Raw genomic sequence first — 24,533 nt, 5'->3', positions numbered from 1 at the left:
CAAGAGGTCGCTGGTTCGATTCCCGGTCAGGGCACATGCCTGGGTTGCAGGCCAGGACCCCAGTTGGGAGTGTGCAAGAGGTAGCCGATTGATGTTTCTCTCCCTACCTTCCCCTCACTCTAAAAATTAATAAAATCTTAAAAGAAAAAAATATGGTTTCTGTTGCCTTGAAATATAATAAAAACTTAAGACCACTGAAAAATGACCACTGAGCTTACGGTGCAGTGCTCAACCAAACTGAGAGGCCTTCCCGTGGCCCACAGGGCCACTCGGGTCAGCCCCCGCCCACTCTGCAGCCGCCTTTCAAGACGCCGTCCTCCTTACTCCCTGCTCCGGCCATGCGGCCTCCTCCGCTCCTTGGACTGGGCCACGCCGCGCCCTGCCACGGGGCCTTTGCACTCGCTGCGCCCTCCGCCCAGGACACCACTTCCCAGACCTCCGTGGGGCTGGCTCGCCCTGCCTCACCAAGGAGGTCTAAGTTCAAATGTCCGCTCCTGAAAGAGGGCTTCTCTGAGCTCCCTGGTGCGCGTTACCCGCCTTGCCCTCCCCCACGGAAGTCAAAATTCCTGCGGGTTACTGTCCCCTCTGTCTACAAGTGACTCGTCTACCTGACGACTGTCCTCTTAGGCCACGAGAGCAGACAGCCTGTTTGCTGCGCCCCTGGTAAATAAACCATCTCCTGTCCCCCGAGGAGACGGCGGGGGCCCTCACTTTTCCATCTCCAAGAAGAAACGCACATCAAATGGACCAGCGGCAGGTCCAGACTTTAAATCGCGGTCTCGGACGAGGGACCTGCAGGCGTCTCCCTGCCTCCACAGCTGCGTCCCGGGGGCTCGGGAAGGTCACGGGCGCGCTGGGCGCTCCGTCCCATTAGAAACACATTGCGTCCGACGGGGGAGAGGCGGTCCGGTCTTGGAGAATGAATCGCGTTTTATACCCGTGAACACGCTGGTCGCCCGAAATAGAGAACAGATGGGTTACGGGAAACGGGAAAATGGCTTGCGTTTAATTTTTTAATACTATTTTTAGCAGTGGCATTCGACTCCTCGGGTAATTAGACAATTACTAAATTATTCTTGTCATGCAGGCACCCACACTGCTCCGGCTTCCTGCTCCGTTAACCTCTGGTGTCAAGAGGACACGGGTTTCACTTCCAGGCCAAAGGGCACTGCATGGCAACCATAATTAGAGTAATGAATCAGAACTACAGTTTAAATGAATCGTTATTGGCCAAGTGCTTCTGGTTATGAAGAATTTCACTCCCACATTACGAAGAGGACCGGGAAGTCTCTCTCGACCGGGGAGGCTAAATCCAGCATGCTTTTCCCTGAGTTCCGTCCTACCTAGGCACCCACGCGAGCCTTCGCTTTCGCCCACGTTCCTCAGCACCTGGACCAAATTAGGACCCAACAGGAGGGGCAGTAACGGGGCCTCTGACGAAGTCATTGCTCCGGCTGGCGAGGTTTCGCTCTAACCGTGCGCCGGAAGGCAAGGCCGCCTGCAGGGCGCCCTTCGCAAACCTTCGGCTTTTACACGCAGTCTGACTTCACGTCTGCGGAAGGCAAACGCTCCCACTGATGCTCCAAATGTGGGGTCGCACAGAGAGCCCCGATTTGTGCGAGGACCTCCCTTCCCTTTCGGAGCAGGGGGCCGTCTGACAACCGGTCAGAAGATGGGGTGACCGGCCCCGACCCACAGGCCGCTGGTTCCATGTCCCAGATTCATTTGTTTCCCTCTTAAATGAACGCGGATCCCCTCTCCCACTAAGTTGCTTCGGGGAGGAGGGGGTCGTAACCACTGATTCTGAAATTCTCTCTTAATTGCCGAGTAAAAGGCTCATTCGCACGCCAAATGGCCATCCGCACGTATCATTAAGGCCCTGGTAATTACCGGGGGCGCTGCCAGTATCGGCCGCAGGGCCCCATCCGCCAACATCCTCGCATTCCCCATATGGAAGAGTTTCACGTTGTACAGTGTTTATCTGTGGCCTCCTCCCCACGGGCCCTTTAACCTGCGCACATTTCTTCTTGCTTAAAAAATACCAGGGGAAAATCAAAACAGATGTGGCGTCCACAGAGGCAGGTTACGAGCCTTTCTGCCCTGGGGGAAGCAACCGCTGGCCCTCTGGGGCGGGGGTGGGGGAGGAGGGTGGCAGAGCCCCGCACGGGGTCAGGAGCGGGCAGGGGAAGCAAGGCCTCCGTGCACAAAGGCCCCCGACTCGGGCCCTCCCTGGGGCGGGCACCTCATGCCACCCAATGCTTCCAAGTCGTCCTGCGGCGTCCCGGCCACCCAGAGAGACCCAGGGAACCAATGAAAAACAGTCCCCGGCTCCTCATTAGTGACCCAGGGCAGGGGCAATCCCCACCGGGGGCTCCCTCCTGTGGAACAGGAAAGATCAACACAAAAACTAAATATAGAGTCACCACGGAGATCAATTTTCTTTCTAAATGCAACTGAAACGGCACCACCACCGCTGCACGCAGTATTCATGGACATCACAGGTGGGGGCGATGGGCAGGCACACACCGCTGAAGGGGAGGATTCCTGTTTCGATGGCCCCACCTCACTCCCCAAAGGACGCCCGGAGCTGGGGCCTCGCTAACCTCCGAGGGGCGCTTCCGCGCGGGCAGGCTCACAGCGGCTGGTTCCAAATGAGTCAGCTGAGCTACAGGCCGTTGGAGTGACTGCACAAACACAGTGCTCACTACTGAACAGTAGACATCTCAGGGCACGACCAAGGCAACACATTTCAATGCCTTGAAATGGAGCCCCAAGGGTCACAGGTTCAATTCCCAGGCAGGGCACAGGCCTGGGGCTGCCGGCCAGGTTCCCCAATAGGGGGCGCGTGAGAGGCAACCACACACTGATGTTTCTCTGCCTCTCTTTCTCCCTCCCTTCCTCTCTAAAAATAAAGAAATAAAATCTTTAAAGAATTTAAAAAAGACTTTAAAAAAAAAGAAATTGAACCCTAAATAACACAGGGGTTTTCCCCTTGGGTGATTCTGCCCCACCACTGATGGGCGAGGCTGCTACAAACATCTAGACAGTAGAGGGCAAGGACGATGCTAAAACCCTAACATGGCCCCGACTGCTATATAGCTCAGTGAGTTGGGCGTCCTCCCGCAAACTAGAAGGTCACCGGTTCAATTCCCGGTCAGGGCACATGCCTGGGTTGTGGGCCAGGTCCCAGCTGGGGGCGAGCCAGAGGTGACGGATTCTCCTGCACGTTGGTGTCTCTGCCTCTCTTTCCCCTAGAAGGCATAGGACGGCCCTCACAACAAAGAACTGTCCATCCTGCTACATCATGTGCCAAAGCAAAAAAACCACGACACAAAGCCACGGACACCACAAAACCGAGGCCAGGAAGTCTCGGGGGAGGCCCAACTGCATGGGTTGGATCCTGTCAATTTAAGATTTCACTATTGTGTTCATTGTGGATTTTCACATGAATTTTGAGTTTTGAAAATGTTGCATAAAGACTATGATTTATTTTGATTACTATGATTTTGGGGGGAGTCATTCCCATCAAATTTTGCTCTCAAGGTGGATACCCCCACTTTTCTAACCCTAGTTAGTCCGGGCCCTGTTATAAAACCATTAAAAATGATCGGAATCGCCGACATGAGTGAAAAAAGGAAGTTGGACGGTATTATTTTAACAGTGGTTCTTAAACCAGAAATGCTTCTCAAAATGAACAATAAATATGTTAAGAACTTGAAGAAATACAGGCATTGGATTCCCCTGCACTTAAGGAATGCAAGAGGGTCCAGCTCAACTCTAGTTAAAGAGGACTGCGGGAATATGATGCCTTCTTATTGGAAAGAAACCCAGCCCTGGTCGGGTGGCTCAGCTGGTTGGGGTGTCGTCGTGTGCACCGAAAAGCTATGGGTTCAATCCCCAGTCGGGACGCGGCCCAGAGGCAACCAACTGGTGTTTCTCTCTTCACGACGATGTTTCTCTCTCTCTCCCTTCCTCTCTCGCTCAAATCAATAAACATATATCCACGAGTGAGGATTAAAAAGAGAAAAACACACACACACACACATATCCAAAGAAACAAAGTAAACCATCATCTCTCTTGACACACAAAGGCAGAGAGAAAGTTTGGCATTTTAAACACGCAGGTGTTAACATTGGTATTTCTGCGTGATGTTAATACAGGTGATTTCAATGTTTTTTTTTCCTTTGTACTTACATATCATATGTCTTTTGTCTCCAGCCAAAAATAAATGCATCATAAAGGAACAATAGAAACTTTTTAAATGAGTGAAAAACAAAGCAAGCTGTGTCCCAGGGAAAAACGCACAGGTAAGAATATCTACGTCTCCGACGGAGGCAGGGAGCGGAAGGAGCACAGTCCGGGACGCAGGAAGGGGTCCCGGCGACCCGACGCCATCGTAGGCAGAAAAGAAACCAGAAACTCACAGTTTCACCACCAACAGATTCGTTAAAAAGGAACAGGGAAAAAGAGCTCAGTGAGTTCCAGTTCTAACAAGAATCCCGAAACAATACCGAGACAAGATATTAAGTGAAAACTGACAGTTCGAAGATCAAAGTGTGTGGCATTGTATCCATTGTGATTCCTGGAAAATGGGAATCTCCGAGCACAAACAGCTTCGCGGCGTTCACAGAAAAGCCCTGGTCTGGGCCTTCCGTGGGGACACGTATAGTAACAACAATCAAAGACGCTCCCACTGGCTGGGGGGAGTAAGATACAATAGATGACTCCGTCTTCCGGGTAGTACAGACCAGCCGTCTCCAAATATTTTGATCATGTAACACAGTGGGGGGAGAATGTTTGGGTGCCTCCATACACATACGTTTCACTTCGCGTAATGTATTTTGTCTTGCAAAACAATTAAAAGGTGAAATTCTAAAAAGATACGATAAAAATAAAAATAAAAAACTTCTCACAGTATTAGCTAATATCAAAGAAACCAACATCTAGTCAGGGAAAGGGAGGCTGGGAATTATAATCGGTTGAAAATTATAATTCAAGTTGTCACACCTGCTACTTAAGGACAACGGGGAATGAAGTTCCGGCGCACGCCACCCCCTGGAAGGGCCCCGCAGACACTCTGCTAAGCGAGGTGAGCCAGCCGCCAAACACACTGTGTGGTCTCCTCTCCGAGAAACGCCCGGCACTGGCCCATCTACGGAGGCAGAAGGTGGCTGGGGGGTTGCCAGCAGCTAAGGGAACAGGGAGTGGTGGGGGTGGGGATCCTTCTGGGGTGAGGGAACTGTTTGGCAATCACATAGTAGTGATGGAAGCACAATGTTGAGAATATACTGAAAAACGCTCAGAACTGCACACTTTGAAGGAGTACATTTTATGGTTGGGAGATTATACTCTCTCTCTCAAATTGTGGTTGAAAGGTAGCAATAAGTAAATAAGCCGGAGGGGAAAAATGGCCACATCGAAAGGCTGTCCTGGTTTGATCTCGTAAGGTGTTGGCCCTTTTCCCGAGGTTTACTGGGGCTTGTAGTAATACACTGAGCTTTTCCTGCCGGAATCTTTTCAAACCCCCTGCCTTCTTTCTGAGGTTACTTCCGTTAAATAACCTCCCTCAAGCCCGTCACCTGGACACTCCCTAACCTGCAAGCCACATTTCAACGTTCTGGAAAAACCCTGTAGAATTCCCACTCCTTCCACAGGGCACCCCAAGGGCCAGAGCCGACAAGACGCTGCTCTGATATGTGGGTGAAGGGGGGTGCAGTGGCGGGGGGGGTCCCTGGGTCAGTCTCAAGACCATGAATGAGTAAGATTTAAATGCTGCTGTAATTTTGAAAATGAAGCTAAAATGTGAATTCTGGAGCCCACAGAGGCAGACACTGATGTTCTGGAAAACGAGGGTGCGCCTCAGGTTCCTGGCAGGTACTCCCAGACTGTTGTACCTGGGGGCCACCTGGTTCACCTGTTGAAACCAGGTCTGGGGGTTCTGACCAGCCCTGGGGATCTGACCCCAGGGAGCCGAGCACCGTGCTCCACACAACACTTACAAAAGTAACACTGTTACCGACCCAGTGACACATTCTACAGGTCCGGTGAATGACGCTAATGGGCTGGAGGGACCCTCTGTGGGGTGGTGGGTGTGTCCTGACACGGACTTGTGCCGATGGCTCCGTAACTCTCTAGTTTACTAAAAAGTCACTGAACTGTGTGTACACTTACCACAGCTGACTTTCACAGTATGCAAGTTATACCCCAAGGAAGGTGGAAATCAAAACCCCACGGGGAAGCCTCCATACCTCTCATCGCGAAAACACTCATGTGTCCACTGCAGGGTTTTACACGTCCCGAGAGAACACGTCGGTGGGAGGGGTGCAATAATTCTGGGCTCACACCAACCTCGAGATGGCCTCACCCCGGGACACTGAGCTCTTTCAAACCCACAGCCAGGATGGGCAAATCGATTTATGAGCTTCGCTAAGCAAGATCAGAAGTTCAAGTTCACAGTAAGCAATGGCGTTTTCCAGCTTTGAGCACTTTACAAACAGCGTGGCCTGTGCTGAACCAAAAACGGACCACAAGCGCCGCACCACACAAACGTCCTGAGAAGGAACGGCTTCTGCAAACACCACGAGCTCTTAACACCACCATCCACACGGGCAAGGGCGTGTCCCCTGCCGGGGGGACACACCACGACGGCGAGACTGTCCGGTATGGTCATAGGCGGGCCAGCGGTGCTGCGAAGGGGGTGGAGGGGGCTCAGCCGAGAGCCAGCGAGCGTGACAAGCCACACGGTGGGCCCTCGGGACACACGTCTCAGTCCCCGTGAGGACAGCACCCGGGGGGGGGCGGGTCACAGGGCATGCTGAGCTGTATCCCGATGGAGGTGTGCGTGCACAGCGAGGACTGGCGTGGGCGGCGGGACCGAGGACGGCAGGTACCTGGGTGTACACGCTGAAGATGTGGCTCTGCACCTCGTCCATGGAGTCCAGGCCGTAGGCCACGGTGCCCAGGTGCAGCCGCTTGAACACCATCTCGTTCTGGGTCAGGGTTCCTGCAACGCAAAGCAGACGGGTGACGGGGCCGCATCCTGGAGCTGCTACTGGCCTTAGCGGCAGCGACAGATTGGTTTTGTTTCGTGGTTTGTTTGGAGCGTGTACTGTACGTCACACACTGGTTTTAGCCCCGCCCCTGCTTCTGCTGTGGGGTTTTGCTGGCCTGCAACCCTGATTCCCTGTCTTTTGAACTCGGCATCCGAGGGTTTCCTCGGGGGGCGGGGGGAATTACCCCTCCCCTCATTTCCTGGGATGGTCTGGAGGGAGTGTCAATCAGGGCGCCTGACCATTCCATTGGCCAAGAGGGTGGCCCGTGACACACACTAGTCCAATCACGTTCTATCTTGAAGGAGCCTGACCCCTGAGCAGACAGAGACCTGCACCCTACAGAGACCACCCGGGGTCCTGACCCTGCCACGCGGAACTTTCCTGAATCTCTCCTTCCTGACACCGGTTTTTCTCTGCTCTGGTGAGCCACTCCAATCTTTGCAACAGGTTCCCTTTCATCCCGTGGACACTGAATGGTAGAGACGGAGCTGGGACTCAGGCCTCCCCACCCCCCCGGTTCCCCAGTCCTGGCCCTTCACCCCTGTGACACTGAGCTGTGGCGCGGTAATTTGGGGTGCGAGGTCAGGACTTGAAGCCGATCTGCCTGAGTTCAACGGTGGCTTCTAAACAAACCAGTCAGCTTTTGTTTCGTTTCTCCGCCTTTAAACACACCAGGCTGGGATGAGGAATAACTAAGTGACTACACGTGAGCACTCCAGAACGGTGCTGTGCACAAAGGTGTTACGTAAAGCTTCACTGCTGTCATCATCATCATCGTCACCAAACAACTGCTCTCCATCAAAAGCTGGGGAAAGCGAAAGAGCAGCAGCAGCAGACATCTCTGTCACCTTGAAAAAGGATCCACGCACCTTCTCTCCCGTTGGGTCCTGGGGGTGTTGCGGGGGCAGGAGGAGGGGGGCAGGAAGCTCACCTGTCTTGTCAGTGAGCAGGTACGAGATCCGCCCCAGCTGCTCAGGGATCGTGCTGGACCGAACCACCGTCCCCGGGATTTTTGAATCCCTCCGGATCACCCAGCTGTACACGATCTTGCCCATGTCCAGGTTCACGCGCAAACTGGAGAGGAAACCAGAGCAAACCAGTTAACAGGGTCTACGTGGGGCTCCTCGCGTCTTTTTCTGTGACCAACAAGCACTCTGCATACACGTCACTGGGGCCACGGCACCTGGAGTCACTCCCCGGAGAGGCCCCAGCCGGGGCTGAGTCCCCAGACGCAGCCAGAGTCAACTCCGCTGTCCGGTCACCCGAGGGCCACTCGCCGTGCCCATGACACTGCTCTGGCGTGGACCACGGTCACTCACCATGCGGAAGGGGTGGTTGTGTGTCTCCCTGCTTCTTAACTCCTAAGCCCTCTGAGCTAATATGTTTTTGATACTACGCTCATTTTTTAAAAAATTTTTAATCCTCACCCAAGGTTAAGTTTATTGATTTTAGGAAGAGAGACAGAGGAACATCAATGTAAGAGAGAAACAGGGACCAGTTGCCTCCCATCCGCACCCTGGCTGGGGATCAAACCCACAACCTTTTGGTGCATGGGACGATGTTCCAGCCAACTGAGCCACCCAGCCAGCGCTACACTCATTGTTTTTTAAAGATTTTATTTATCTAGCCCTGGCTGGCGTAGCTCAGTGGATTGAGCTCGGGCTGCGAACCAAAGTATGGCAGGTTCCATTCCCAGTCAGGGCACATGCCTGGGTTGCAGGCCACGGCCCCCAGCAACCGCACATTGATGTTTCTCTCTTGCTCTCTTTCTCCCTCCCTTCCCTCTCTAAAAATAAATAAATAAATAAATCTTTAAAAAAAATTATTTATCTATTTTCGGGAGAGGGGTAGGGGAGGAGAAAGAAAGGGAGAGAAACACCAATACGTTCCCTCTCGTGTGTGCCCCAACCGGGGACCAGGGCACCCACGCATGTGCCCAGACCGGGAATCGAACAGGTGACCTTTGGCTTTGTGGGACGATGCTCCACCCACCGAGCCACGCACCAGGGCTACACTCATTTTTTTTTTAATTGAGGTAAAATATACACAACATAAAGTTTACTACCTAAAGCGGGCGGTTCAGGGGCGTTCGGGACGTTGACACTGCCGTGCGACCGTTCCCGTTGTCCGTCTCCACGAGTGTTCCATCTTTTCCGAACGGACCTACTGCAGTCCTCTGCGACTCTGAACCTCTGGCTTTTTTCCATGATGACCTATTGCTTTTATCATTTTCAAACTACTTATGCGGCCTCCAAACGAGGCAGACAATCTGTACCATGTTTCCATTGCTCACCGGTCACCATATTTTTCAAACTGTAAGATATACTCCCCCCACCCCACCCCCAAAAAAAATTTGGGAGGAAAGGGAGGGGGTGCATCTTGTTATCCAAATGTAGGTTTAGATTTACATTGGTGAAATATTATGTTATTTATGTCATTAAATATTTTAACACATTTTTTGCTTCAAAACTTTTTTTCCTATTTCCCCCTCTAAAACCTAGGTGCGTCTGATGGTCCGAAAAATACGGTGTTTCCTGTTGAGCCCAGACTGGGGCTCGGGATCCTTCTCAACACACGCTCCCCACGGCCACCACCACCAACCCCTGGGGGCTGGCCGACGAGATGCACTCCACTGGCATCCCTACTGTGGACTGGGCGAGGCACGGCACGGCCTTCCGAGCACAGAGTCCCTCAGGAAAGGATGGACCATGAAGCCACGTGCTTTTCAGACACTGCAGCCCCAGCGCGGCTCGCCCTCCCGCCCGGGACTGTCCCTGGTCCTCGCTCAGCCCAGGGGCCGGCTGGCGAGGAGAAGACACCGTCCCGGCGCCCAGACACAAGCTCGTCCCCTGCTCACCTGATGGGGATGATGTTGGAGAACAGGAGGAGGAAGCGGATGATCTGCAGGTACCAGCGGCCGGCGAAGTGCTGCAGGGCCACCATGACCAGGGACACCACCACCAGAGCGCCGAAGAGGATCTTCGTGAGGCAGTTCACTTCCAGGTCGAACAGGCCAATCTGGGGGGCGGGGCGCAAAGGGGGGCTCGGGATCCGCCGGTGCAACCCGCAGCCTGGCTGGAGAACGGCCCTTCGCCCGTGAGCACCTCCACCCAGGCGAGACCTCCACCCAGGTGAGACGGCGGGACCCATCGGTCCCTGCAGCTTTGGTCGAGGGCACTCAGCAAGGGGGGGGGGGGGGGGCGGGGCTGGGGTCCCTAACAGACATCCAGTCCAAGGGACCTCAGAGAATCTGCTATCGGGTTTTTCTTGGTGACTTAAGAAGACCTGGGCTTGGAAACCCACAAGCAGGTTCCGGCTGTGCCTGCTGGGGCCGCCTCACTGCTTGGTCGCTGCCCTGCACATTTTATTGGTCGCTGTCCTGCAGAGTGACCAGTAAAGTGGCTCAGCCCTCCACCTCGGCACTGCCCCACACCTTGATGCAGCCGACCCCGGAAGGTCAGGGCCCACGCTGCTGGCGGCTCCCGATTTTTAGGTGCTGCACAAATTAACATCATCAGTTTAATAATTACCTATTTATTTTAGCGTGTGTTTTTTAAAAATGTAACTAGCACAGCAAACCCGAAACTTCACAGACATATGGCCTAAGATAAGGCAAAGGCATGGAATAAATGACATCTCATTCATCATTTATTCGGGGTGGGGTGAAAATGACCGGAGTTTGGGAAACGCAGCACCTGTCGGAGGGAAATCGTCCTGCGATGCTCTGACCTAAAAACTGGAGGAGGGGCGGGGCTGGGAGGGAGGGCTGCAGTGCGAAATGGGCATCACGGAGCCGCTCGGCAGACTGACTGAAGACCTGGCCCCGCAGAGGGTGGAACCCAGGCTGGTCTGCCCCCGCCCCCCCGGCCCGACCGCCCCACCACACACTCAGGAAGCTCCTGCTCACGGGCGGGGGTAAGGGTTCGATGAGATGCGGGCAAAGGACCCCGCAAACAACGGTTTGCTTTCACGTAAAAGCTTGTAAAATGTTATGTGTTCAAAAATGTTTTGGTCGTAAATTTTTTTTTAATTTCAAAAAATAAAATAAAATTTAAAAAATACATTTTTTTAAATTGTGTGTATTCATATACATACATGAACACCTACTTGTGTATTACAGGTGTCACATGTGCGTAGCTGTGTCAAACTGTACACACGTGCAAGTGTGCAGAGAGACAGACAGTCGGTTTGCGAAAGCGAAACAACACTGTCAGGTGCCCCCCATTTCCAATCTGGCCCCTGGGCCCCGCCCGGCACGGCCGTCACAGCACATCAGCTCGCGAGGGCTGCCGAGCAGGGGCAGCGTCCAGGGCCGCGCACGCACCTTGCTCCGGGGGTTCGAGGTGTTCATGACGCTCCGCAGCTCTCTGCCCGTGTACAGAACGACGCCCACGACGGTCCCTGAAACGAGAGCAGCGCGGTCAACGCAGACCGGCGGGCTCAGAGCCCGCGCCCCCGGCAGGGCGTCCTCCGAATCCAGCGCCCGCGCCGGGTGCGTGTCGGCGTGCTCGCGCCAGGGCCCACCCTCGACCTACGGCCACACGGACCAGGGAGGTAGTGGCCGGCCGTGTGCAGCAACTTCAGCTTAAATCTGATGAAAACGGGATCCGATGCAGCCCCCCACCTTCCCCGGCCACACGGGGCAGGTGTCCGGCGCCACACAGGGCTGGCCGGTTAAGGCCCAGAACACTGCTATCCGCAGAAACTGCTGTGGGAACTTATGGGCACGCCACCCGTCTTCGACGTTTTTTGAAAATTCTTTATTTATTTTTAGAAGGAGGGGAACGGAAGGAGTAAGAGGAGAGAAACGTCCATGTGTGGCTGTCTCTCACGCGCTCCCCACTGAAGACCTGGCCTGGCCCGCAACCCAGGCTTGTGCCCGGACCGGGAATCCAACCAGCGACCCTTTGGTTCGCAGGCCCGCGCTCAACCCCCTGAGCCACTCCAGCCAGGGCTCACCCACCTTCTTACAGCTCATTCCTGCCGCTGAGTCCGGCTCCCGTCAGATTCTGTGTCTGACTAGCATGTCTGTGGGGAGTCTGTCCGTCCAGGTGACAAGTCCTTCCTGAGAACCACACCCACCCCCTGGCACAACACAACGTGGCGACGAATCAAAGAACTGCAGAACAAGCCATTTTTAGCCCCGTCATAATAAAGAAAATTCCAAAGACTGACATCCAGTGTTAGCCAACAGATGGGGTTTGGACCCTGTCGTACCTGCTGTTGGCGGGAGCATAAACTGGAACTACCTACTGGGGGGGCAGGGTGGGATTGAAATATCTATCAAAGATGTTCCTTTGTTTCCCTGTTCAGTATGTGCCAAGAGAATGCTCGACACCACAGCGGGGAAGGGAGACAGACCGTCAAGGAGGGAAGCGAGAAACACGGTGACCGTGGAAGGGCTGGGTGCTACGGTGGAGACAAGCAGAAGAGGAGACGGGAGAGGAGGGCGGGGCTGCGGTGGGTCCTGGGTGTCTGAGGAGCCGGCTCTGAGGTGAGGACATCTGAGCTGAAACTCGAAACACGAGGAGGGAGGGGCCGTCCCTGCTGAGCTCTCAGGGCAGGCCCCGGGGATACAAACAGACAGCCGGTCTCCGCTGGAAAACGCAAACCCCCGACCTCCCCCCCTAGAGCAGTGCTGGCGGGAGAACAGACAGAAACTCCGAGAGGCACACGCCCGGCCTCAGTAACCCCAGATGAAGGGCTGGCTGGGCCTGTGTCCCCTGGACAAAGAGCCCCCAGGTCCCTCGAGTGGAATGTTTAGTGCACGCAGCACTCTGCGCCCGGCAGATGGCAGGCCGGGGCGCGCGCCGGCCGCTCCCAGGCAGGTGGCCGGCTCCGGTGCACGCTGGCCTGTCGCCACGGCAGATGGTGGGACAGGGGGAGCCGAGCCTGGGCTGAGCTCCCTCACTGCACGTACTCTTGGTCTCGATGCCCGATGCCCAGGGTTCGAGAGGTTTCACGGGAAACTCACGGAACTCTCTCCTGGTTGCTCCTGTTCTCCTGAGACCTGTGTTACTACCGAGAGCTCCCGAAGGGGGGGGGGGGGTTCCCTCACTGGCACCAGCCAACCTCACCGCCTTTAATGCTGAAGGTGGCCTTCCCCTCAACATCTCCCTGCTCTCAAGGCTGAAACGGCCACCAGGAGATGTGACCCCGGCCTCGCCCCACAGAGAGAGCACAGGCCAGCACAGCGCTTTCAAGGGGCTGAATTCATTGGCAACTTTCAAAGACAGGGGCTTTCATGAAAATAATGGAGGTTTCTGGCTTCTCCTGGAAAACTAGAAGATCTGGTGACACTGGGCCCACGTGCCTCGTGGGACCCCAGCCTCTCCAGCCCAGCCCTCTGACCCCTGCCTCCTACGCTGTCACCTCTGCGGCCCCTCCTCGCGCTGCCGTCCACGTCCCTCTCACCCTCCGCAGCCTGCAGACCTGCCAGCCGGCCCCCGGCCAGTTCCTCCAAGGCCGTCATGGTCGGCATCTCACGAAGTTCTCCCTAATACTGCACAACGGTGTGGTCCCGGGGTCAGGCCTCACCGTGATCCCTTTGTTCCTGGTCAGCAACAAGAGAAACGCTGGACCCCGGAGAGTGAGCATTTGGCAGCGTTTAAGGCAACTAGGCACTGCTGTGACTCCCGAGCTGAGCAGGGGACGGATCAGCCGGGCATTACCCAACTCAGACCTCGAGGTAAGCAAGGGACGACCTGCACGCTGGTTGTACACAGCAGGGCCTGGACCCACCCGCTACGATTTGGGGGGAAGGGTTGGGGGAACCCAACAAATTGGTCCCTCACCACTGAGAGTCTCAGAAGAGCTGGACAGGAACACCTGGCCCCCGTCACCTCCAGGCCACCTTTCCTACCAAGCCTCCCCACCCCTTCCCTACCACCGCCCTGGTGACTCCTCAGCCGAGCAGCACGGTGTGGGGTTACCATGGCAACTGCATCCCTTACAGGTTGATGCTGAACCTCAGTAACCTACCCTGGCAAGCGTTATGATAGTTTAAACTTCCAACTAATACAAGCAGAGTGACCAAGACACAAGAGTTAGATTCTACAGGAAACACTGATGCAAAATGTCATATAATTAAGATTATCCTTGGCGGACATTTCTTGAGTGGAGCACCAGAAGGAAATGGCTCACGTTCAACTCCGTGTTTGCGTTAGAATCAGGCTGCAGCGAGAAGCCAGGGGGACCGAGGCCAGCTCCGGAAGTGCTAACCGCCCAGCTCCACAGCCTCCCTCCGAAACATGCTCCCGCTGAAGCGGACGGCAGGCAACGCCGGCAGATCAGGGGAATCCCTGCTCTCTCTCCCCCCATGTCGCCGAGAAGAAAGAGATTATTAATTCAAACAAGCGAAAAGAAAATGCCTGTTTTAACTCTACCACGCATGTCGAATGAACTGTCTCAAAGTCTTTTCCCCCCTCTTCAAGATTCCAACTTGCCTTCCACTCGCCTCCTGCCAGGAGACGACGGCTCCAAGGCTGTGTGACTTTGGGCAAGTTGCTTAACCTCTCTGAGTGTCCATTCTGCATCCCACTGAACGTCCTCATTTAATGTTGTGAGACCGACGTGAGAGAATGGCAGCAAGGCACTCAGTAAGTAAAAAGTGCCTGATAAACAGGATGGCTGTTCATCCCCGGGAGCAAAGCTGGCAACAAGCCTCTCCCCCTCACTCCCTCCGCCCCAGAATTCTCTGCCTCTGCCCCTCCATCCCTCGCCGTTTTACTGGCTTCAGAGGAAATTCACAGAGTTCGCTCCCGTTTCCTCTCCCCCCATACCTTTAGCGTGCATTGTTGGGAACCGCCCTGACTGGTATCAGAAGCTGAAACCCCCACCTAGGCTAAGGCTAAGGGAACGACCTTGGAACCGTAAGCCAGCAAGGAGACAAAAGCTTATCTCCCTGGCAGGAATGCTGCTTCTGCTGCTTCATTCATAACTGAACCCCAAAAAGCTTGGTCGGTTAGCCAAAGACAGGTAAGATTCCCCAAGGGGGGAATGACCTAAGACAGGCACGATCACTTTGGGAGGCCCCCCAAAAGAAGGACTTTGGGGGCTGCAGCAAAAGGGGATGATGGACCCTCGCTCCTCGGCTTTGACATAGCCTGAGTTCTCAGCGTCTGGGAGAAAACCTCCTTGTCTCTTGGCTGCCTTAGTTCCCTTGCTCCACCTAAGCCTGAAACAATGACAGAGTGATGCAGCTCTGTGCTGAAAAGGGCGGATTCCTTGGGTGATAAGGCCTAAGAAAGAATATGTAAATTACTGTGAAACCTTCTTTGTTTAGAATGCTCTCAGTGGAATGAGAAGGGTCCAAGGAGGAAGTTAGTTTGTTCCTCAGTCTTACAGCTCTTTGACCCCGACTCAATAGACCTGCAGAGTTCCTTGTTTTCTATAGTTCCTTACTTCCCCCTAATGAGGACTGTACTTTACCTGAATTATTATGCAGAATGAGCCCAATAAAAGCAGGTACTGTAAATCGGGCGCACTCACCACTGGGGGGGGTGGCCATTTCGTCCCTACTTCTCCACAGAAACTAGTCTGTCTCTGTGCATGTGTTTTTCTCGCGCGTGTTTTCATCGAGCCATCCGCAGCGTTCCGTGGTCACTGCTGGCCGGTGACCCACGCATCAGTGCATTACACTTACAGGAAACTACAAGCCCCAGGAGAGTGGAGACCAGGGTTTCCTGGCACATGGCATGGCACCGGGACCTAGCGAAGGAGACTGGCATCGTTAGATACAAGGGTTCGGTCAGGGTTTGCTTCATGGAAAGAGGGAAGGCAGGAAGGAAGGAGAGGAGGAAATCGCCAGAATGAAACCAGATGGGCGTCTACGCACACAGGTCCTGATTACTGAAACGTTTAGTTAACACGATGAGAACAAGGGCCGAACTAAACACATCGAGGCCATCAGAGGCCGGGCAGTGGCCGGGCAGCGGCCGTGCAGAATCTTAAGGACCAACTCCTCACGTCCGACGTCACCAGGGGAACCGAGAGACGGCCCAGACGACGCGGCCAGTGCAGGCGGGCGGGAGAAGAGCACCCCGGCGAGAGCCACAGGCAGAGCGCGTCTCTGTCCATCTGCGTTAACCGGTGCGTCTGTGGACGGTGACACCCGGCGGCCTGGGCCCTCCCTCGTGCTGGTCGTTCCCTCCCCTTGTCATACGGTGCCCGGGCTGCGTGTCTGTTGCACTGAGGGCCACAAAGAGCCATCAAACAGAGGCAAACGGGTTCACAGCAGGGAGATGCTAAAAGGGGAAAGATGGATTCCTCCCATAGTAAAGGCAGAAGGTTCGCGGCGGTGGAATTACGTTAACGATAGCCTGTGTTATTATGTATTACATACTATATGCTGGTAGCTGCACAATGAGTTCTGCTTCAGGAGTTCAAGTCCCAGCGCACCTTTCACCTGCTGTGTGGCCCTGGGTGAGGTACTCAACCTCACTGAGCCTCGGTTTCCTCATCCACAGAATGGGGACAATGCTGGCACCCACCCTCACGGCACCTTTGGGAGGGCTGAGTGAAAGGTGTGACACACAGGGAGGGTGTGCCGCACTGCTGACACCAACCAGGGCTGCTGCCCCCTGTGCCCGACCCCCGGGGCCCCTCCTCCTCAGTCTCACCCCAGTGCTCAAAACCGAAAGGCCCCGACCCGGTGCCACCCTGGCGTCTCCCGCATCGAGGCTCCAGCTCAGGCCCACGGCCCCTTTCGGCGCACGGAGCCCCTCGCACCAGGAGGCGCAGCCCGGCGGCCCTCACAGCCACGACTCGCAGCCAGAACGCCCGGGCGGACCCCATTTCTGGGACAGATTAGAACGTCAATCTGCAGGGGCAATTAAGGGCTATTCCCGGAGCGGACGCTGCTGAGAGGTCCCCGGGCCGGCGCGGCCGCTCCTCGCGGCGTCTCCGAGTGTCGGGGGGCAATTAGGTGTCGGCCGGATTCCCTGGAGGTGCCGGAACAAGTGGAAAACGCCGTTTGACCGACGCCTAATTGTCCCCACTGACAGATGATTGTTCTAATTGCACGAGAGGACTTTCCTCCCCTCGCAAATTGCTACCACGTTCCTCGGCACGGGCGCCCCCTCACCTGACGCGATGACGGTGCCGGCCCAGAGCGCGTTCTCGATGCTCAGGCTCTCGCTGATGGGCGGGTCGCTGTCCTCCTGGAAGAGGCCAAATGGACACGCGAGTGTCAGGCCGGGTTCGGACAACAGCGCATGCGCCGTCTCTACCCCGTTCTTCTCCCGACGGGCAGAGGAGGAGGATGAGCCCCGGGCAGACGCCCACGGTTCGGCCGGGACGGCGGGGACCACTGACCTTGGGCGCCCCCCCCCCCCAAGGGAAAAACCTGAAAAGGCTGGCTCGGGATTTAAGGAGGACAAGCCTCTGACCCGGAAGAAGTCTGATCAGGCAAGAACTAAAACGCAGAAGCAGATCAAGCAGGGACAGTGTCACACCTTATAAAAAGACATCGCGAACCGTTTACTGTGGGTCCCATAAATCTCCTGCCCCTGGTTCCTGAAGTGTCTCAACCCCAAATTTAATTCCCACTCCAAATGGTTGACAAGTGGCTTAGAAAGCGCGACAACAACGGCACGCAGGGCTCGTAGAGGCAACTGAGGGTGGGGGCCCGTCCGACGGAGACGGGGACTTCCGGACATGCGCGTTAATGCGAATCGTAACCACGCATGCGTCTACGCTGTCGGTCGTTCCGGCTGCGCAAAGGCCGAAGGAAACCTCGGGGGTGTGGACCCCGCTGAGCAACAACGTGTTAGCTGGCTGGGCGGGATTTCCTTCCCAGGGAGTCCCACCCCGGCCCCCGCCAGAAGCTCCTTCACGGCGACGGCCCGCGCCCGCTGGTCTGCGGGCTTCCACGGCGAACGCACACCCTAAGGCTGCAGAGTCCACAGCACGCCGCGCTCACTTACCCTGGTGAACGTCCCCACAAAATTGTGGATGTCGATGTTCGGCTCCTCTGCGTAGATGTACGATCGAATCTGAAGCAGATCCTGTTCCACGGAGGTGAGAACAAACTCAGTTTAGGATGAGAGAGACTGCAGGAGACAGCCAGCCGCTCTTTTTCAAAAGCGGCTGTATTTCCTGAACCGAGCAAATAGATAGGTGCTTAACTTTATGGGGCAGGTGGAAAAAAGAGGGGAAACCTTGCATTAGGTTAGTTTATGAAGTGCCGAATGCTATAACCCAGGGCGCTGAGAGGCGCGACGGTGAATATGCTGGTCCCCCAACTGCCCAACCACACGGAACCTCTTTGCCACACTCTGGGCCAGGGCCTTGCTCGTGGCCACCACAGTGCCCACCCACTCAACAGACGGCTGTTGGGCACCTGCCCCGTGCAAAGCCCTGGAAAGGGCAGAGATGGGAAAGTGAGCAAGGACGCCTCACACCCTTTAGGATGGCTGCTGTCAGAAAAAGGGAGAAGTGGGTGCTGGAGAGGGTGCGGTGAACGGGAAGCCTTGCGCGCTGTTGATGGGAGTGTAGAATGCTGCCACCGTGGAAAGCGGTGTGGCAGTTCCTCAAAAACATTAAACACAGAATTCCTGTGTGAGCAGCAATTCCATTTGCCGGAAATAGAAAGCGAAGTCTCAAAGAGGTTAGTTGGGTTCAAGATTCTGCGCTTCCCTCGGACCAGCCCCTTCCTGCATGCTGAGTCCGAGCTTCACGTGGCCACGGTACTTGGAACCGACCAGCGCTTAAGGCTCCCCAGGACCCCAAAACACCCCGGCAGCCCCACCTCACCTCGGACCTCCCATGCCTGGCCCCGGAGGATGCCCGAGTTTGAGAGCCCGGCCATGGCCGTGGCCAGTCTGTGCCTGGGCAGGGAAAGCTACTCACAGCAGCTGTGGGGAGCCTCTGCGTGCAGGCCACCGGGAGCCGCAGCTTCCAGTCCGTCTCCCCGTCCAGCTGGTCCGTCCGCAGAAAGCAAGACCCTGTGGAAGGAAGGTGGGGGCCATCCACTCGCCGGCAGTTCAAGAAGCCTTCCCTAGGCGGCTCTGGGGCCTTGTACAAACAGCCAACAAATGGCCGACCACCAAAAGGGAGAGTAAACATGTGCCTGATTTCCCACTCCCTCCATAAACTCTAGGGCCAGAGAGCTCTGGGCTCAAATCGTCGCTCCCCCACTCACTCACAGTGGGAGCCTGGGGTTGCTTCTCAACCTCGCTAACCCTCCGTGTAACCTCTCTGTAAAAAATGGGGAGAAACGCAGACCTCACGAGCCTGCTGTCAGGACTCAGTAGATGACAGCGGCTGGCATGCGATAACCAGCATTCGAGTCCGTTCTGGGCAGGGGTCAGGAGCACCCTCTCAGGGACCCAGCCTCCTGGGTTCAAGTCTGGGCTCCACCGCTTACTGCTAGCCACACGCCCTCTCGGAGCCTCGGTTTCCTCCAGTGTGAAAACGGAGATGACCAGCAGCAACCTCCCGCGGTGAGCACCAGAGGGCTGGTCCGCATAATGTGGAGAGGACTGCGGAAACCTGCTGTTAGGCCGGCCGGCACACCGCGAGGGCGCATGTTTGGGCCTCACTCCCGGGTCCCAGCTGCCGCTCAGCTGTGTGCTTCACCAGAAAATGCAATGACTTCGCCAGCGCTGCACTTAAGACTCTGAGGACTCTCCAGGAAGAACGCTTCTAATCTTTTTGGGGGGGATTTGTTTTTTTTTTTTTTTGAAGGGGAGAGAAGTTCAGGGACCCTAATCCACAACACCCCATTTCCATGGACCAAGACACAAGAACCCATCGGGTTGGAGGACAAAGCTGCAGTTTCTAAAAGACTGCTTTCACCCAGCGCCTCCCACCGCCCTCTCTGCATCACTTCGTGAGTTATTAGTGTAACGTTTCACCCATACTTTTATTCAATTTGTAATAAAATAGGCTGCAAGAACCTCAAAGGAATATAAACGTGCATTTTTTTTCTCCAGGGGTTCAAAGGTCTCTGATTGTGCCTGATAGGCAGGAGAAAAACCACTCTGTTCCCTCTGAGCAGCTTAAATAACAAAAAATAAAGAGAAAGGGGATGTGAGCCAGCTGATGGGGTGGGCGGGCTGGGGTGGCAGCTCCACGGTGGGGGAGGGGCCTGCAGGGAGAAGGGTCCTGTAAAGCCGTGAGCAGTGCCCACGCTCCCACGGGCTGTAACAGTAAACACACAGGTGGGCAAGGGCGGGCACCGCCCCGCCAGTCCTGCTGCAAGGGCTCGAAGGGCCACCTACCTCTCTGCCCCGTTCCTCCACCGCCCCATCTCATCACACACCTCCTGGCACCGTCTCGGAGTGCAGAGGATTTCTGTGTGCTCCCATTGGCCAGACACACTTCCACCTCCCGCCAGCTGCTGATGCGGAGCTGGACGCAGCCCAGAGAGGCAAAGCCAGGCGCGCGTGCGTGCGTGTGTGTGCGTGTGTGTGTGTGTGTGTGTGTGTGTGAGAGAGAGAGAGAGAGAGCGCTTCACCAGCTGGGACTCAGCAAAGGCCCCACTCACTGTACCTTTGTAATGCTCAACATCTACTTACTGACCTGTGAGCACGGGGAAAAAAAAATTTTTTTTGAAGACCGCTCTATTAAAAAGGCTGTTTGGATTCGCCTCCGTGGCTCCAAAATGATCATCTACTTCTGTTACATTTTCAAATGATTATTTTGCCAAATTACCACTGAAAGGTTAATGGTTATTTTCAAAATTGATCCCAGATGTTTACCGTTTTTTTCTGATGTCCTCAGGAAGATCATGTCAGCAGGCACCCGCTGGTTCTGTGTTAGGAAAAGAAAGACTCACTGTGAATGCCCATGGGGGGCGGGAGGTTCCGTCCCCTGGCCCCCTGGCCCCTCCAGGCCCCCCAGCCCCCTCGGTGGGGAGGGGGCCTCCGAAACCCACCGCCTCTTTTCAGAATCTGCCTTTGTCAAAGACAGACTGGGGGATTTAATTTGTTTTGAATCTGAAAAAAATCGTGCATGCTGCTGTTCCGTTTCTAATCCCCTACTGAAAGCTTATCTCGGAAAGAGAGCTTCTAGTTTTCTGGTAAATGCAACCATCGCCTCCCGAGATTCCAGCCCCGGAGACCCAGGGCCGAACGCCACGGCTCCTCTCGCTGGCTTCGGTCCAGGCTGTGTGCCGAAACGAAGGACACACACACACACACACGCCCTGCTCACGCTTCGGCTTCTGCCGATTTTTCTGGCTGGACGTTTGGCTTCCAGTGGGATTTGCATAAGGCAGTCAAGTCATGAGAGGCAACAAAAGCCATGTTCAAAAAGAGAGAGAGAGAGAGAGAGAGAAGCCCACAGCCGCCAGCGTTTAATTGTGAACAGAGGGAACTCTGTGCAAACACACGGGTGTGCGTTGTTCATCCGCGCTGCCACCCAGGAGAGGCTCACTTCACTGCAAATCGACTTTGAGTTCTTGGATTTAATCCTTTTAAAGGAGCACAGTTCACTTCCTACAGACACCGGTTTAAGACCCAGTCTTTTTCTAATCAAATATTATTCCAACACGTTCCAGGACCACCCCCAAAACCCAATTCCTTCCAAATGTACCCGGTAGGGAGAGATGGACGTTTGCTGAAGCAACGAGCAAATTCGTGGTGCTGCTTTTAAAGATGCAGTTTTTGGACCTTTTTACTGTTCTCACGTGAGCCCCTCCTCCCCATAAAAAATGGCTTTTTTAAAAAAGCACAAATATGATGTTTTAAAGTAAAAAAAAATGCAAGCTAAAACGGCTCAAAAGTAAGGAACGAACATTTTTCCATACTTACGTCATTAACAGACTTCTAGCAGACTTTTGCACGTTAAAAGAACAAGCACCCCCAAACAACCACACACACTTCAAACAGGAAATCAGAACTTGTGTTTGTCAGCAGGATTTCTGGCTAACCCTCCCACAGGCACTTCGAAACATATTTTGTGCGTGTGTCTCATGAGAAAAAAAGACGACCCTCCCCAGGCAGAGCTGCTGAACCGAAGTGCCAGCCACACACCATTGGTGAGTGTTGCCAGAGCCACAAATTACAGGTCGGGGTCCTGAAGCGGCGGTGGGGATGGCGGCAGGGACTGCCCACAGGCACATGCACGACCACGAGACCCCGCTCACCTTTTCCACGATGATCAGATCTCCAACTTGGATGCTGGCGCTCTTCACCTTCACGGTCCCTGCAAGGGAACGGGCCCGAGACACATCACAACTGAACTCCCTGCGACTCCGCATGTCTTTACGGAGCACCCCCCAGCCTCCCAAGTCCACGCAGCGCGCCAGATGTGCGCCCCGCCCCCTGCATCGCCGCCTCCTGCCTCTCTGAGAAGGGGCACACCTGTGGCAGGGACGGCTCCAGACACTACCCCCCGGCCCACACAGCACAGAGCTCCAGGGAGTGCTCGTGCCCTTCCAGTGAGACCTTCTGTCTCAGTGGTGCCTTAGAAACTCCAAGTCCACACCGTACGAGGTTCATCCAGCCTCAAACACACACACACACACACACACACACACACAGAAATGGGGAAGAAAATGAAGAGTTAGCTCCAAGGACAGAAGGACAACTCTTCATTTTCAATACCACCAAAAAGAAAGCAGCTAATCCAAAATGACTTTTTCTTTTTTGCATTTATTAGTATTTCTTTTATGTTGAATTTACCCTCCGGGCCATATAAGTTTCTTTCATTTCTTCTGGAATATCTTTTTCTCCTGTGCAACCTCCTCTTCTGGGTTAGGAACAACTTGCTTTTTTTGTCGGGAAGGACCGCGTCCACGTGGCAGAGAGAACGGAGAGGGGGCGGACCTGCCCGTGGCCCCGCCCTGCGCCGCCTCTTGGGGGCCGTGTTCTCCTGGATGCGCTCAGTGAGCAGAGATGCTGCATCTGAACCCTTCAGCGCAGCATCGCCCTCCGCATTTTTAAGCCCGTGCAGCAAAAATTCAAGCCCCCCTTTAGGAGCCACCGACCCCGTGTCCCACCCCACTGTTGGGCCTGGGCACACCTACCAGCTCCACCCTTGTAACTAAGGACAGAAGGGCACACTTTGCTTCTGTAAAGTGACACCCTTCAGATGCTTGGTGGCTCTTCCAATACGCACACCCTTGATGGCCTGGGCAGTTTCACGGGTGGTCGCAAGGCGCACATGGAGATTTGAACCTCTTGATTTGCATGATTTTGTGGGTCAAACGAATAAGGAATCGTTTTCAGAGGTCACCTCTGGCCATTTTCAGGAAGAGCAACTGATTTTTTTTTAATTTACAACTGGCATATAGTTTGGTTTATACGATGAATCGTTTATACGATTTGGTTTATAGATTCCTTTTGCTGGATGTCTACCTGGACACAAATGAAGGCTAACATTAGGCGCTGATTCTGTGCTCAGCACGGGCTCAGTAACGGACGTGTGGATGGCTCCGTCTCCTCCTCCTCCTCCTCCTCCTCCTCCTCGGAAGAAGGTGCAATCATCTTGTCTCAGATGAGAACAGGCTCCGAGACGCCCTATCTCAGCCTCACAGTTACAACAGATCAGCACCCGGATTCAAGCCACATCTGACTCCAGAGGAAGGAGTAAGAAACAGTAAGCTCAGTTCAACCTGCAGAACGTTTGTTGAGCGCGGCATCCTCAGAACTCAGGCATGAAAGTCTCGGGCAGGAGCCGACAGACGTGGCTACAAGAGGCCCCAGCAACAGCAGTTCGGGTGTGACAGGCCAAGAGACCATGTCTGCAGTTCTCCCAGGGTCTCCCTGACGAAGACGACCAGTTTTTGTCTATTTCCTACTTTAAAACGTTAAGAGCCATCCTCAGCTCCCAGGCCATGTTAAAAAAGAAAAAATAAAAAGGTGGTGGGCGGACTTGCGCCCACCAGCTGTAGTGTGCAAACCCACGAGCTTGTGAGGAAGACAGCCAGACAGATGCTGTTAGTGCAAAACAGTGTGTGAACTGATGGGCGTGCGTCCAGGGGGCTGGGGGAGGGGGGCAGACAGGAGGGAAAGCCCCGCCTTTGGAGAAGGGCAAGAACGGAGCCCTGATGACTCACTCACTCGGCATCCGAGCATCATCGTGCCTGCTGAATGCCAGGCGCAGCCTAAGGGCGGGGACCGTGCCGCTCACCTTCCGGGGGAGGCACGACTCCAATGAGGAGGGAATGGGGTGAGGGCTGTGCAGGGAGCCGCATCTACATGCTGGACCGGAGAGGCGGGGCCAGAATGAACCAGACGAAGGGGCTACCAGGAACAGAAGAAAGGGAGGCCCGGAGGTGAGGAAGCACGTGAGTAGCACAGGCGGGTGCGTGGCCGCAGGCTGGAGCGCCCTTGGCGAGACCGAGAACGTCACCGGAAGGCAGGGAGCAGAGAGAGGTGACGGTGGCACTGGCTGGTCAGGGCCAGGTGCCCAGCACCACACTCTGGTAATGGGTTGAAATCTTGCCCAAGGGAGCCACGCCATAAAGCATTTATGTTACTGGCGTCTCGCAATAGGCCCACTTCACGCACAAATGTTCAGCCGAGATAGAA

At 55.0% G+C, this 24,533-nt stretch overlaps 1 protein-coding gene across 1 annotated transcript in view; it reads right to left on the bottom strand.

Annotated features, from left to right (window-relative positions):
• Positions 1 to 24,533, bottom strand: part of ATP9A (ATPase phospholipid transporting 9A (putative)) — a 106,500-nt gene that overhangs the window by 39,953 nt on the left and 42,014 nt on the right. The window contains exons 5-13 of the mRNA XM_045832798.1: positions 22,145 to 22,203; positions 20,757 to 20,808; positions 18,904 to 18,998; positions 17,979 to 18,059; positions 17,138 to 17,213; positions 11,378 to 11,454; positions 9,911 to 10,071; positions 7,985 to 8,127; positions 6,892 to 7,004 (exon numbers count right to left, since the gene is read on the bottom strand). Of these exons, the coding sequence (XP_045688754.1) occupies positions 6,892 to 7,004; positions 7,985 to 8,127; positions 9,911 to 10,071; positions 11,378 to 11,454; positions 17,138 to 17,213; positions 17,979 to 18,059; positions 18,904 to 18,998; positions 20,757 to 20,808; positions 22,145 to 22,203 (857 nt within the window). The remainder of the gene's footprint in view (positions 1 to 6,891; positions 7,005 to 7,984; positions 8,128 to 9,910; positions 10,072 to 11,377; positions 11,455 to 17,137; positions 17,214 to 17,978; positions 18,060 to 18,903; positions 18,999 to 20,756; positions 20,809 to 22,144; positions 22,204 to 24,533) is intronic.

The sequence above is a fragment of the Phyllostomus hastatus genome, unplaced genomic scaffold, assembly GCF_019186645.2.
Source record: "Phyllostomus hastatus isolate PE091 unplaced genomic scaffold, TTU_PhHast_1.1 phas_contig_17, whole genome shotgun sequence".
NCBI lineage: Eukaryota > Metazoa > Chordata > Mammalia > Chiroptera > Phyllostomidae > Phyllostomus > Phyllostomus hastatus.
Note: the sequence above shows the minus strand (reverse complement) of the source record. Positions and strands in the feature narration are given on the sequence as shown.